General features: G+C 35.8%; 1 protein-coding gene across 1 annotated transcript in view; it reads right to left on the reverse strand.

The window, feature by feature from the left end:
• Positions 1-14,069, reverse strand: part of LOC136036388 (coiled-coil domain-containing protein 22 homolog) — an 84,300-nt gene extending 70,231 nt beyond the window's left edge. Inside the window, exon 1 of the mRNA XM_065718572.1 lies at positions 14,045-14,069. Coding sequence (XP_065574644.1) covers positions 14,045-14,046 — 2 coding nt within the window. The 5' untranslated portion in view covers positions 14,047-14,069. The remainder of the gene's footprint in view (positions 1-14,044) is intronic.
• Positions 14,070-16,301: the final 2,232 nt, after the last annotated feature.

A 16,301-nucleotide genomic window follows, 5' to 3' on the forward strand; every position in this document is an offset into this window, starting at 1 on the left:
GAAAAGAGATGAAAGACTAAAACAATGCAGATATTTTGCCTGTATGTAAACTAGGTGTCATCAGCCAATGAGAACATCAATGCAACTGATGAAAAATTACATACAGACAAAATATCTGTGTTATTTTAGTCTTTCATCCCTTTTCTCTCTACTAGCTGCAGTCTTGTTTGATGTTTTTTTTTTGTTGATTTTTATCTCTCTTTGTTGTTTGTTGTCATGGCTGGCCAGTTCAGCTTAAGGACTTTCATTTGCAATTTGTTAAAAAAAAAAAAAAAAAAAAAAAAAAAAAAAAAAAAAAAACAGGCTAAATCTTAGAGAAAAGCACTAGAACTTTTGATGTCTAGGTAATTTAGCCTTCGTCAAAGTTTATTCAATCACCCCACGTGAAAGGCCTCAGGGGGAAATAAATGAACAGAAACTAGTACTTTGAACCCTTATAGGTCTTTACTATAGGCAAAGCAATAGGATTTTAGGATTGCCTCTGACAAGCAGGAGAGTAGTTCAAATTTAATTGAATTAAACAGGAGAGTAGTCCAATTTCCTTTCTAATGAAGATCTGGAATTATCTAGGGGAGATTTTCTTTTGGGGAGGGAGGAATCCCCTGTGGGGTATTTTCTGGGGGGAAGGTAAATGCTGGCTCCTGGGGGAATGATAGCATGAGCACAAGATTTCTCTATGATATAAAAATTAAAATGAAATGAGGATACTGATTCTGTTTTGGCCCTCCATATCATTGAAAATTCAGATTATTTAGTTCTTTTTAATGAGGGAACTTCAATACCTGAAGCAAATGGCTTCCCATATTCTTTTAGGAGGGTGAGGCAATTGAAATTAAACATTCATGAAAAGAGATATTCCTTTAAATAAAGATACTGGAGATATTCCTATAAACCCAGTTTATAATAACTTAAAATTAAAGTATCAAATAATATTTTTCTTTAGTTCAAATTAAGATCATCTGACTACACTTTTAATGAAAATTAGGTCAGTGACAAGCAAAGTCAATCACTAAGCAGATAATTCTTGTCTAATTTAATTGGTGAATAGTCTTTCATTTATTCTGGCTTGGTTTGTTTAATTCAACCTTTCTTCTGCTCTGTAAAGAGTTACTTCAAAAGCTTAGCGTTCATTCTTTTTTTTTTAGCACTGAAGACAGCTGGGCAAAAGTCCCTGACAAAATATCTGCTACTGTGATTTTTGCTTCTTTTCTGTCCACTGGCTGACATTACCTTTGTTTTTCTTGGCTATTTAATTTTGTTAATTTTTTCTTGTCTGTTGTATAGTATCAGTGAAGAGTTGAGGCTGTTGAGAAGTAAAACACCAAAGGATTCTGAACCAGCTTTAAAATCCTAAAGATAGCTCTACTAACTTGTATCATTCCTAAGAATTCTTCAATTTATACCCTCCCTAATGTGTAAATAACTGAAATAGCCCAAAAAATATCTAAATATTCTGATTTGTTTGAAAATAATACTTATTTACCAAGCATTTTGCAATGGGCCTATGGTACTTTTTTGTTTTAAATTAAAACCCATTAACTGGATCAATATTGAATAAATTAAAAAAAAAAAACAGAAAAAGCACAAAAATGTTTAATTTAGGCTATATATTTACATATTAGGGGAGGTGGAGGTAAAGTAAAATGAAGCACTTTTAAAGTTGATAGGCTATAATTTGCCTACTTAGGGATAGTTGTTTTCAGAATTTTATTGTGCTTCCTTACTAGCAGTCCCAAATGCACAATAATATCATACCCTCCCAAATATTGTCATAGCCTACTCTAGAAAAGGTCCCAAGATTTCACCAGGCTTCAGGCCTATAGGCTACTAACCCTATCTACATATTCTGATTTGTTTGAAACTAATACTTATTTATAAAAAATAACATTTAAATGCTTCAGAAGAAGAATTTTGTCCTGATAGCGTAAATCATCTAATAAGTAAAAACAACAGAAGCCATTGTCAACTTGAAAATGTCAATATGTTAGGGAGTTGTCACGTTCCAAAATTTTAAATATTTTGAAATAATTATTTGGTATAGATGGCAATTGATCTGAATAGCGCCTTGATTCTTTTGAAAAACTGCCCATGGAATGACAGGCGCTGCCTAAGTAAAGAGCGATATGGGCAGAATGTACTATTTGGTTAGAACAGGGCACTTTGTATTGAAGATATCGAAGGGGTTGTCGTAGAAACTTTGAAAAGAGCTCATTCGATTGGAAATTCAAAGGGCCAGTGCCGTTTTTAATAGTTGAAAGTGATCAGAGGGCAACTAACCCCTCCCACACCCACCATTTCCCCAAGTACATTCAATCAAAACTTTGAGATAGCCATTTTGTTCAACGTGGTTGAAAAATCCAGAAATTATGTCTTTGAGGATGCACTTAAAACCCCAGCCCTCAGGGCAAGGGTTGTAAGTTATACCCTGAGGTATTTAAGGTCTATATAGAAAGAGTGATCGTAAAATCTTCTGAGGGGGCTAATTGGATTGCTAATCAGAAGTTTTAGTGCTGTTTTTGGAATTCAGAGTGACTGGAAGGTGGATACCCCCCACACACACCTCATATTTTCCCGAAATGTATCTGATAGAAATTTTGAGATGGTCATTTGTTTTCATAGAAATTTCGAAAAGAGCTCATTCAATTGAAAATTGAAAGGGCTAGTGCCCTTTTTAATATTCAGTCGAAAGTGATTGGAAGGCAATTAATCCCCCCCCCACACGCCCACCATTTCCTCAAACACATTCAATCAAAATTTTGAGCTATTTTGTTCAACATAATTGAAAGCTCTGGAAATTGGGAAACTATGTCTTTGAAGATGACAACCCCTCCCCCCCCCCCCCCACAGTCCTCAGGGCAAGGGTAATAAGTAATTCTCTGGGACATATTAGGTATATATAGAAAGGATGATGGCAAAAACTCCAAATTCAGCTCATTTGATTGGAAATCAGATGTACTAGTGTCCTTTTTAGAATTCAGAGTGGTCAGAGGGTGAATACCACACCCCACACCTCGTATTTACCCGAAATACATGCGATAGAAATTTTTAGATGGCTATTTGTTGTCGCGGAAACTTCGAAAAGAGCTCGCTCGATTGTATATTGGAAGGACTGGGGCTCTTTTTAATAGGCGAAAGGGATTGGAGGGCAACTAATCCCCCTCTCACACCCACTATTTCCCCAAACCCATCCAATCCAAATTTTACATAACTATTTTGTTCAACGTAATTGAAAGATCCGGAAATTATTTCTTTAAAAATGACACCCCCACCCCAGAGCCTTCCGGACAAGGGTTGTATTTATGCCATGGGGACATCTAAGGTATATATAGAAAGGGTGATCGTATAACCTTCAGAGGGGGTTCATTGGACAGGTAATCAGAAGCTATATTGCCCTTTTGGAGATTCAAAGTATTCAGAGGGTGTATATCCGCCTCAAACACAGACACACCTGAAAATGTATCTGATCGAAAATTTGAGATGGCCATTTGTTGTCAAAAAATTTCGAAAACAGTTCATTCGATTGGAAGTTGAAAGAACCAGTGCCTCTTTTAATAGGCGAACGTAATTGGAGGGCAACTAACCCCCCTCCCGCACCCATCATTTCCCAAAACACATCCAATACAAAATTTTGAGATAACCATTTTATTATTGTAATTAACAGGTCTGGAAATTATGTCTTTGAGGATGGCAACCCCCCCCCCCCTCCCATAGCCTACAGGGCAAGAGTTGTCTCGTATTTTCCCGAAATGCATCTGATAGAAATTTTGAGCCTCGTATTGTCTGTTAATACATCTAATAGAAATTTTGAGATGGTCATTTGTTGTCATAGAAACTTCAAAAAAAGCTCATTCGATTGGAAATTAAAAGGGCTAGTGCCCTTTTATTAGTCAAAAAGGGTTGGGGGCAACCCCCCCCCCCCCCCCAAACCATCGATTCTCAAAACATATCTATTAAAAATTTGGAGATAGCTATTTTGTTCAGTGTGGTTGAAAGGTCTGGAAATTATGTTTTTGACAAACCCCATACCTTCTCAAGACCAGAACATAATATGCTTTTTGCTAAAAAAAAAAATGGTCGTGGATTGTCAGTTTAGTATACATATACTCATATATATTCCTCAAAATTTTAAGAATTTTTAAGTTTATTAAAGTTAAAAAGTAAAACATTTTTTTTTATTTAAATCTTACAATAAATAACGGAGTCAAACTCAAAACGAGCAAAAGTTAACATGAGTCCGGCTGACAACCCCCATGCCTTGTCAACACCAGAAGATAATTTGTACTTTACAGAAAATGAAATACATTTGAAATGTTTTCGCTTTGTTTTTACTTGTTTAAGAAAAATTTACTAGATATATGAAGGGAAGTCCCCCCCCTTGCACTCTAATTACGGCGCGAGAGTCTGGTGCCCTTCTTAAGAGTAACAAGAGATTGGAGGGCAAGCAGCCCCTCGTTCAAGTCCATTCATTTTTCAAACACATCCAGTAGAAATTTTAAGACATCCATTTTGTTCAGCATAGTAAAACAGTCCACCAACTATGTCCTTAGAGATATTAGGCATGTCAACTCCCCACAATTTTGCAATTGACCTATTATACTTTAAAAATAAATGTTGCTTTAAAATAAATCAAAAGGCATCGTGTTTATGGTTGCCACTAAGACACCTCAGCAGTATATCGAAAACGTATTAAATAGAAACTTTTGGGGATACTACTATTACTGCTTCTGCTCGTACAATTCAAGTAAATAAGAAGAGTGTAACTGTATCTAGGTTGTCAATGAGCCTATATAGAATCTTTTGGGAATGATATTAAGTTTTGTTTTTCAGGTGAACTTCAGAGGATATAAAATTAAATTAGATCATACTGTTTGTGGCAGGATTAAAGATTATTGAGAAGTTTCTCCAAAATACAAATAGCAACCCATACTATGGATTCTTATAGAAGAAAACTGAAAAAATTTATAGTTTTTTTTTCCGTGAAAAAGACTATGTCAATAAAAACCAACAGAAGTTAATTTAAAAAATGTTTTCCACACGACAAGTTTTTCAAAGAAAGGTAAAGAGCTCCATCAAGCCTTGAATGAGTAAAAATAAAGTCAAATAATCTTCCAAGCGTAAAACAACCACAAATCCCTATCGATATATAAATGAAACTCAAAACGAGCAGAAGTTACAATAAATAGACGTCTGAAACTTAAAACATCCACTCCTCAAAATTATGAGGAGGGGGCTACCCCCTTCTCAAAATTTTGCTCTTTACACTAAAGTTTGAATGTTTTTCCAATTATTTAACAGAAACTCATGAAACATTAGGGTTATTTGATAAAGATAATAAGAAGTTTTTTTAGAAGAACCAAGAAACTTTAGCGCGAAGAGCGAGGTGTTGAGGAGGGGGCAGCCCCCTCGTATACGCAATAATTTCTGTTCTTTTTACGTTTTCATGCTATTACTTACTTTTAATCGAAAAAGCTTGTTTTTTTTTTTATTTAATAACAAAAAAGAAAAGAAACAAAGCCAGCAAACAAGGAAAATTCACACAGAAAAAAAATCAAACAAGTAAGTGCACTGTGGGAAGACAGGCGCTTGTGGTAGTTTAATAGTGTAGTTTAATAACATTGGGTAGTTTAATAGTGACCTCTTTCTATTTTAAAACGAGCTCAGGGAGAGGTAGATTCAATAAAAACTGGAAAGGTGGATATAACTTGATCAGAATAACCGGATATTTTTGTTATTAAGAATCAGGTTAATCGAAGTTCAGGTTAAGAGACAGTCCTATCTTTTGAAACTTGAAAAACAATAATCGAAACAGAGATGGAGAACCCCTTTTATTCCTGCTCATCAAAAGTGTGTCCTTTGCATAAACTAGATAAGAAACATTCACTGAACTAAAAATGTAACGAAAAGGGATAAAGTAAAGTAATTGGAAACGACGCTTCTTTACTACTAAGGTCCTTTACTACTAAGTTCCTGTCGACCATGCAGTGCGTTGCTATAGCCGGGTTCAACCTCTGGGTCCCGTAATCTAGAATCCTCTCCGACAGATAACCGAACCCCGTTCTCCAAGTTCAGACAAAATACAAACTTTTGAAAAAGAAGGGGAAAAGACAGCTCTTCGCCGGACTTTTCAAGCACAGCCTTCGGGAATTCAAACTGCAGAGACCTTTCTATCAGTTTTGATCTTTAAAATAAGAATTTGAATACCAATAGCTAAGAGCATATTGCTATTGAAATAGTAGTCCCAAGAATAAAAACTGAGGAACGGCCTGAGAAAGGGTAACGCTGTTCAACACCTTGGAGAGATCCAAGGCGCACGGATGTCTGTTCTTCTCTTAAAACTTTATCTATAGCATCTCCGTTTCTAAAAAATATAGTCATTCTAAGCAACTTGCTGCCTACAGAAACCAGGCTAATGCCTCTATGATTACCACACTCACTCCTATCATTTTTGTTGCTTAGAGATTAATTATAGTTTTCCTTAATCCACTAAGTACCTGCCCTTTTTTCAAAAATAACATTCATAATCTTCAGCAGCTTATTTCTAAGCTCACAACAACCATATTTAAGAAACTCATTTCTCCAAATTTTCAGCACCTGGGGCCTTATCATGTTTTTATCTTTTAGTAGTCACTAATTCAATGTCACAAAATAAATCTTCCTTCCCATCCAAAGTGTTGCAAATTTTTCGATTAATGTCTATATCTCTTCCTGTAACCCTATCACGATTTGCCACATTTTCAAAATGTTCTGCGCATCTCTTCTTAATTCTATCCTCTATCACTAATTGTGACCCAAGATATATTAGCAGTACTGAATCCTGTAGTGATATTACTCCGTATATGAAAGGGGCTTTTCCTCCTCGACATCCCGCTCTTTACGCTAAAGTTTTTTATTGTTTTAAAAAGTAGAGTTGCGAGAAAGAATCAAACTTTAGCGCAAGGAGCGGGGTGTCGAGGAGGAAATCCCCTTTCATATACGGAGTAATTCCTGTTCGTTTTAAGTTTTAATGTCGCTCCTTACTTTCATTTCAAAAAAAAAAATTTTTTATTTAATTTCTGAAAGTTTTTTAATTAATGCATGTCTGATTTTTACTCTCCATACATAAATTATTAAAATGAAATTTGCATATTAATTCTTTTTTTACCAGATGGCTTTCTCTTAGTTTTGATCAGACGATTTTGAGAAATAAAGGGTGGGAAAGGAGGCCTAGTTGCCCTCCAATTTTTCGGTTACTTAAAAAGGCAACTAGAACTTTTAATTTTTAACGGACGTTTTTATTAGTAAAAATACGTAACTTAAGAATTAACTTATGTAATAAACTTTTATATTCTTATATTTTTGATTATATATATGAGGAGGTTTGTCCCCTCGTTAATACCTCGCTCTTCACACTAAATCTTAAGCTTTGTCCCAATTCTTTAAGAATGACCCCTGAATCAGAAAGGCCGTAGAATAAATAGTTGAAATTACTAAAAATAATTTAACATAAAGAGCGAAGTACTTATCTCCCCCTAAATACCTCGCTCTTTATGCTAATGTATTTTTAGAACCCCTCATATGCTCTGTCTCTGTTCATAATCTCTGTTCGTTTTAAGTTTTAATGCTTCTCCTTACTTTCAATTGAAAAAACTTTTTCATGTTTATATTTTCATTGTTTTTTTTTAATAGTAATGCTAGAAAATCCTGCGCCCTTTTCATTGAATTTCTCTTCCCCCATGAAATATTCCTCCAAGGAAAGATCCTCCCATATAGTCCCCTCCCCTGAACCCCACACCCAAACCAAAAAAATCCCCCTGAAAACGTCAGTACACTTCCCAATAACCATTACTGTATGTAAACATTGGTCAAAGTTTGTAACTTGCAGCCCCTCCCCCAGGGATTGTGAGGGGGTAAGTCATCCCCAAAGACATAGTTATTAGGATTTTCGACTATGCGGAGCAAAATGGCTATCTCAAAATTTTGATCCATTGACTTTGGGAAAAAAATGAGCGTGTGAGGGAGCCTAGGTGCCCTCCAATTTTTTTGGTCACTTAAAAAGGGTACTAGAACTTTTCATTTTCGTTAGAATGAGCCCTCTTGCAACACTCTAGGACCACTTGGTCGATACGATGACCCCTGGAAAAAAAAACAAACAAACAAACAAATAAACACGCACCCGTGATTTGTCTTCTGGCAAAAATACGAAAGCCCACATTTTTGTAGATTGGACCTTGAAATTTTTTCTATTGGGTTCTCTGATATGCTGAATGCGATGGTGTGATTTTCGTTAAGATCCTATGACTTTTAGGGGATGTTTCCCCCTATTTTCCAAAATAAGGCAAATATTCTCAGGCTCGTAACTTTTGATGACAAAGACTAAATTTGATGAAACTTATATATTTAAAATCAGCATAAAAATCCGATTCTTTTGATATATCTTTTAGCATCGAAATTCCGTTTTTAGAGTTTCGTTTACTATTGAGCCGGGTCGCTCCTTACTACAATTCGTTACCACGAACTGTTTGATAATCAGCAAGGAAACTAGCCGCCCTGATTAGCTCCATTATCTGGTTTTTGAATATTTCACTTTAAATCCTCCCACAAAGATTCATTTTGTTAAAGAAATTCTCTAACAATTTTAGTCAACAGTTTTTGTTAGTAAACTTAGCAGTGGCGTCATTTAGGGGGGGGGGGAAGGGGGGCACTTGCCATCCCAAATAATCTGGAAAAAAACAATGGTTTAGTAAGTTGCTTTAAAACTAATGCTCGTTTTAAGTGTCAAATTTGCTCTTTACTTCGAGCAGATAATTTTTTTTAACTAATCCACGTTCGTTTTTGAGTTAAGGAAACCGAGAAAAATAAGGGTCCATTACACTTCATAATAGGTTCCATATTAACATTTTTCCAAATATACTGCCTTTAAAACCTTACCATCAAGTAAACTGTGAACCTAGTTAATGGCAAAATTGAAAAATGTTTCATCACATTTCCCGTTTCCTGTTTCATCACATTTGCTCAGGTTAATTTTTTCCCTGGTACTTAAGTTACTTTCACTTCTTAAAATATTTCGTTTCAAGATTAGATTCTCTTGTTAAAAAAAAGTTTCAAAAGTGGAAATGAATATACCCTCTACATCTGCAAATAGGACAGAAATGGAATCATTAAAGAATAAGGAGGTAGATATTTAGAGAGTAGAATTTCGTGAATGAAAAAAGATCATTGAAAAAGAAAATAAAACTTAGTGCTTTTTATAATAGTATTGTTACTATAACTTGATAGGTCAAATCGTTTGTCGTTTGGCCATGGAATTTGGTAGAGATGGATTCGCTCCAGGATCCGGAAATGTATGCCACCCATAGCCTGATTTACACAAGGAAATTTCTGCGTAGTTGTATACACTTTATTTTTTTAAACAAAGATGCAAAGAGGAAGGTAATTTCGAACTCTAGGAGCCAATTTTCCCTTCCCATTGTCATCCCAGAAAATTTTAATTAATTTAAGATTTCTGCCGCAAGAATGCCATGAATTGTTCGGGTTTTCTGGATATTCATTGTCAAACAATGCCCAACAGATTAGTCAAATTCTAACCTTACTTTTAGGATTTTTTGAAATTTGAAATACGGTCGCTACATAAATGTGGGGAATATATCACAATATAATCTTGAAAAACCTGCGGTAACACATTGATTTATCCTGTATTTTACTTAGACAGCGCTTTTGCGCTGCCTATGATTTTGCTTTGGCTCTATGTGGCCCTCTGATATCAATGCTATTTGTTAACATAAATCCGCAAACCCACAAACAAATCAATTTAACAAAAAATCATAAATAATATTTCAATAAATCATATATATTAAAGGTTTAGTACAACAAATTAAATTTAACAGAGTTGGAATTCATTCAAAATTACATGCAAATGAGTAGCGCGATACTCAGGGCTGTTAGAATAGAGCTTGGTTTAATTATAAGATTTAGAATCCTGTGTTGGGTGGGGGGAGTAAAGGGGGATCTGTACTGGAGCATTAGTGGTCAATCCGAATAAAAAAAATCTGAGTGTATACGACATTTACCTTCACCCACCCGAAAGCTTGTTTAAGCTATACTACTGTCGTCTGCAGCAGGTCATTGCTGACAATTTTAGTAAAAGCCAAGCACTTATATATTTGATTGTTTATTGTGGGTGTATTGTGTATAATGCATTACGTGATTTTTTTAAAGTCAACGAGTAGAGTGTTTGTTAAAGAGCCCCACAAATGTCATATTTTCCCAAAATACATCTGATAGAAATTTTGAGATAGCCATTTGTTGAAAAACAGTCCTAAGATCGCATTATTACGCTTTTGGGGTTGACAAAACACCCCAGAGTCTGGGGGCAAGGTTTGTTTGTTATGCCCCGGGGCTAAAGTTTAAATTTTAAAGTGTAAACTTTAAAGGAGGATAATTTGATTGGAAATGTATAGTTCTAGTTCCGTTTTAAGAGTTAAAAGTGATGGAGGGCAACTAGCCCCGCCCGCCTTCCTGACATTCTCTTTTCCCTAAACGCATCCGATTGAAATTATGCCATAGCCGTTTTGTTCACAATGGCCCGAAGAGCATGTAGCAAAGTCTTGAGGGTGGACACATCCCCCAAGAGCCCAGGTTTGTAAGTAATGCTCCGGGGCATATGATGTTTTTATGAAACTGGTGGTACCATAAACGTCGGATCGGATGTGGCTTACTATATTGGAAATCGGAAGTACTAGTGCCCTTTTTAAGAGTTAAAAGTGAATGGAGGGCAACCGTCCTCCGAAGCCTATAATTCCCCAAAACACATCCGATCAAATTTTAAGAGAACTAATTTGTTCAGCATTGTTGAAAGATCCAGATTAATTATGTCTTTGGGGATGTCAACCTCTCCACAGTCCTCAGGGCAATTCATTCATTATTTACATATAGTTTATGTTATTGAGAAAAGTATCTATTTTGAACTCTGCTTTCTCAAAAGACAAAGGGGTATTTAGCTGGGCCTTTCAGAGAGTGTTGAGTAGAGTGCTGAACTAAATCAAAGCATGTTATGTGTATACGGATCGTCAAAAGGGCGTAACTCAGGAATGAATGAGCATATTAATTTGGAACTTTCAGGAAATATTAAGGGAGATGATTAAAAAGACAATATTTGCATGCTGCCACGACTGCTGTAATTACCACTACTACTACAGCTACCAAAACTACTATCGCACTACTCCATTTACAATATTGAAGGGAAATTCGAACTGAGTGAAAAGACGCTACGTAGATATACATTGTCAAAAGAGCGCATTTTAGAATTCGATTTGGGTAATAAGTTGGAACTCTCAGAGAATACTTAAAGAGAAGATCATCTGACCAAAAGGCAATATGTGCCCGCTACTACTAGTACTACTATCATCGCTACATTTCAACTAATACTTCTATTGCAATTACACTACTACTACTACTGCTTCAACTACTACTTCTATTGAAACTACTTGTAAGGCTAAGAGCACTAAAACGAAAATTTCAAGGCACATTTGAACAAACAGGTTATGAAAAGGATATATCAGCAATGTTATAGCAATGGCTAATTCTATTAGGCTGAATCTTCCAGAAACTGATGAGAGGGATATTCAACTTGCCAAAAGGCAAAGCGTTAATTTTACTGCTGCTACTATGACTAATTCTATTACAATTAATATTGCGACAAGTAATACCAACACTACTGCTATAACTACTATTATAACTATGCCTACCGGGTCTGAAGGTGACATTTTCAAGGAACATTTTTTCTTGTGGGGGGATGTGAACTGAATTACAACAGGTTGTTTGTCAAAAGAACGTAAGCGCATACCCTAAAAACAGTTTGATGTGTGAGGTTAAAACTAACAGCGGTTGTTGTGGGGAGTGAACTAAACAAAAGGAAATATTTGCATCTTAATGCTACTGTTTCTATTCATACAACTGCTACTGCAACTAGTATGACTATTCCTACTACTACTACTGCCAACAAAGCTAAGGCTACTTCTTTTCTGAATTCGACCAGTAACATCTATGCTGGGTAAATTTTGAAACATGTTCGAAAGTTATTACAATCCCATTCAGTCATTGACCAGTTCCGATTTTTATAATATGGATCATTTGTTTCACTATTATGTCAAGGCCCATGAAATCATCATGCCCAGAGTGTATGTTTCGTGCTGCTAGTGGAACGATGGAGTGCAGTTAGTGTCAACAGTGGTCTCATCCAAAGCGCAAAGGCATGTCTATTGAGGAGAAGAAACAATGTGGTGAGTGACAAGGCTGTAACCAGGGAGGGGGATTAGGAGTTTGAACCCCATGCTTCTGAAGTGTTTTTCAAACTCATAAAAACGTAACAAAAATGCATATAAACACATTTTTTATTATTTTTTGTAACCCCCCCCCCAAAAAAAAAATCTTGTGTAAAACACCTACCGAAAAAAATCGTGGATAAGGCCCTGGTAACTGGTTATGTTTAAACTGCCAATTCCCCCGTCCTCTGAATGGGTGGCCGGTATTTACCCCCCCCCCCCAGAAAATACCCTCTCCGGAAAAAAACGCCCAGAAGATACCCCCCTCCCCCTGTGGAAAACATCCCCGAGGAAAATTCTCCCCGCGCAAAATACCCCCCGTGGAAAATAAGGCTTTCTAAATTTGAAAGTTTTATTTTAGTTTTACTTTTCAATTTCAGTAAGGGGAAGGAATTTCGATACTTGTGTATTATGCCCCACTCGTTCACGTTTTCGCTGTGTAAAACGCAATAACAAACCGGTTTTTCTGTTAGTTTCTTCGTTAATTTAGAAACAAATTTGAGATATAGATTCGCACATTGGGGGAGGGGTAAAGTATAGAGGGTCTGCATACAAAATGTGTTAGGTACAATTATTCTGCGTATTATGAAGAAAATATTGTTTCCTTACTTCAAAGTGTCCGAACATTTTACCCCCCCCCCTTATTTGTAAATATATAGCCCAAATTGTATATTTCCCATATATTCTGTCACTTGTTTCTGTCTTGTCTGGCACTAAGCTGAAAAAAAATTAACGAAGAAACCGGTTTGTTCTTGAGTTTTACACACCGTAAACTTGAGTGAGTGCTGCATAATACAGAAGTACCGAAATTCCTTCCTCCTACGGAAATGAAAAAAACGAAACTCAAATAAAATTCTCAAATTTGGAAAGCCTTATTTTTCACGGGGGTATTTTCCACAGGGGGGGGGGGTATTTTACGAAGGGATATTTTCCGCGGGGGGATGGGGGAATTGTACGGGGGATGGTAATCACCGAGGGGGGGGGGAGGGTAAACACCAAGAACCCTCTAAATGATGATTAATCATCTATAACATCACTTTCTCTACCCCCTGGCTCTAAACCCCGTTGTTGACCCAAGTCAGTCACAAAATCAGCAACCCCTAAATCAGTTTAAAACTAAAAAACTAAGCTTTCCAAGTCCCCCTTGTGTTGACTGTGATAAATATATCAAACAGCTTGCTGATCATCGAGATTAATACAATGCACAGTAAGAAAAGAATTTAAATCATGGAGTAGCCATAAAAGATTTGAAAAAAAAAAAAATTGACGTATATAATATATACAAGGGTAATACTATGCTCAATGAACATGATTACGAAATAAAAAGACTCAGTGAAGACATTAACTCCCACAATTCCCATCACCTTGTTATGGAATATGAACTTTTAATTCTACAAAACAATCAAATGATCCTAAAATCAAATATCACCAAATTACAAGAGGACTTAAATAACAACGAAGCAATTATTAGTACACTATGGGGTTAAAAAATCAAAGTTGAGTAGCGTCAGCAATAATTCTATAATATCCCAAGAGACCTTACAAATATCTACTTTTAGGTTTAAGATAGTGACAATAGTGACGAAGACCACACTGCCTTTCCATAAAGTAGAAACAATAGGGAAAATCTTTTCAAGACAGTGGAAATCAGTTCTGTGAATATTTCGGCCCTATGTCCAAGGGCCGTCTTCAGCACAATACGAGAATAAGAGGGAAAATATGTATATATATATAAATAAACTTACATTAAATTGTGAGAATTAAAACTAAATAATGTTTTCTAAAAATTAAAACAGTCCTAGCATCCTTACTTCAACGAAGTTCAACCAGGACTGACAAAAAGAATGAAGTGAGAATATAAATTCATTCAAACTAAAGATAACAAAGTGATTAAGCGCAATTACTTAGAGCCAACCTTGCTTTTTTAGCAGCCTGTCTCAAAGGCCTTTTCGTAGCTGGTTCAATACTATTATAAATCGGTTTAGTAAAATATTAAACAAAACAAAAAAGTTTTTTTAAATGAAAGTAAGGAGCGACATTAAAACTTAAAACGAACAGAAATTACTCTGTATTTGAAAGGGGCTTTTCCTCCTCAACCCCTCTCTCTTTACGCTAAAGTTTGACTCTTTTTCTTAACTCTACATTTTAAACAGTAAAAAACTTTAGCGTAAAGAGCGGGGCGATGAGGAGGAAAAGCCCCTTTCAAATACGGAGTAATTTCTGTTCGTTTTAAGTTTTAATATCGCTCCTTACTTTCATTTAAAAAACTTGTTTTTTTTTGTTTAATTTCTGGACGTTTTTGAATTAATGCATGGTTTGATCTTGGCTCTCCGCATATAAATAATTAAAACGAAATTTGCATATTAATTTTTTGGGGCTGAATGGCTTTTTCATAGTTTTAACCGGAAGATTTTGAGAAAAAAGGAGCGAGGGAGGAGGCCTAGTTGCCCTCCAATTTTTTGATTACTTCAAAAGGCAACTATAACTTATAATTTTTTACGAATGTTTTCATAAGTAAAAAATATGCGTAACTTACGAATTAAATTACGTAGCGAACTTCATATTCGTATGTTTTTATTGCGTATATGAGGGGGCTCACCCCTCGTCGATACCTCACTCTTTACATTAAAGCTTAAATTTTGACCCAATTCCTTAAGAATGACCCCTGAATCACAAAGGGCGTAGAATAAATAATTGAAATTACTAAAAATACTTTAGCGTAAAGAGCGAGGTATTACGAGGATGTAAACCCTCATATGTCGAACAGTAATAATTTCTGTTCGTTTTAAGTTTTAATGCTGCTTCTCACTTTCAGTAGAAAAAACTTCATATTTATTTTTTCATTGTTTTTTTTAAAATAATGCTGGAAAATCCTGCGCCCCCTCCATTGAAAGTTTCTTCCCCCATGAGAAGTTCCTCCATGGAAAGTTAGTGTTAAATTTTAATGCTGCTCCTCACTTTCAGTTGAAAAAACTGTTTCATATCTATTTTTGTATTGTTCTATTTTGAAATAAGGCTAGAAAATCCTGCGCTCCCTTCATGGAAATTTTCTTCCCCATGACAAATTCCTCCATGGAAAGTTCCCCCAACATAACCCCCTGTTCTCAACCCCCCCCCCCCCCCCCCAACCAAAAATCCTCCTGAAAACGTCTGTACATTTCCCAATAACCATTACTATATAAACACTGATCAAAGTTTGTAACTTGTAGCCCCTTCCACGGGGATTCTGGTGGAATAAGTCGTCCCCAAAGACACAGTTATAAGGTTTTTCGACTATGCTGAATAAAATGGCTATCTCACAATTTTAATCGGGTGACTGTGGGAAAATAATTAGCCTGGGAGGAGGCCTAGGTGCTCTCCAATTTTTTAGATCACTTAAAAAGGGTACTATATACTTCATTTTTTATATATAATTCACTTGTATATAACTTCATTTCCGTTGGAATGATCCCGCTCGCAACATTCTATGACAACTGGTTCGATATAATCACCCCTGGAAAAAAAATCCATATTTTTGCTGATAGAAGCTTAACACTTCCACGGTAGGGTTCCCTGATAGGCTGATTCGGATGGGTGTAATTTTGGTTTTATTACTTTTATCGGGTGTTTCCCTCTATTTTCTAAAATAAGGCAATTTTTCTTAGACTCGTAATTTTAGATAGGTATCTCATATATTTAAAGTCAGCATTAAAATGCGATTTTGTTCATGTAACTATTGGTATCAAAAATCCGTTTTTTAGAGTTTTGGTTATTATTGAGCCGGGTCGCTCCTTAGTACAGTTCGTTACCACGAACTTTTTGATAAAATGAAATAAATTTGTCACTTCGCTGCGAGCAATTATTTAAATTGTATTTTTCTAAATAGGTCTGAATGAAGTAAAAACCCGAAAATATGTACTTTTTATTTGTAATTTCCACAATTTTATACCGCGTCCCCTGGCAAATAATGATGACCAGACCACAGGCACACACACAGGCGAGGGATTCACCCACCTTAAATTT

This window comes from Artemia franciscana, chromosome 15 (genome assembly GCF_032884065.1).
Source record: "Artemia franciscana chromosome 15, ASM3288406v1, whole genome shotgun sequence".
Classification (NCBI taxonomy): domain Eukaryota; kingdom Metazoa; phylum Arthropoda; class Branchiopoda; order Anostraca; family Artemiidae; genus Artemia; species Artemia franciscana.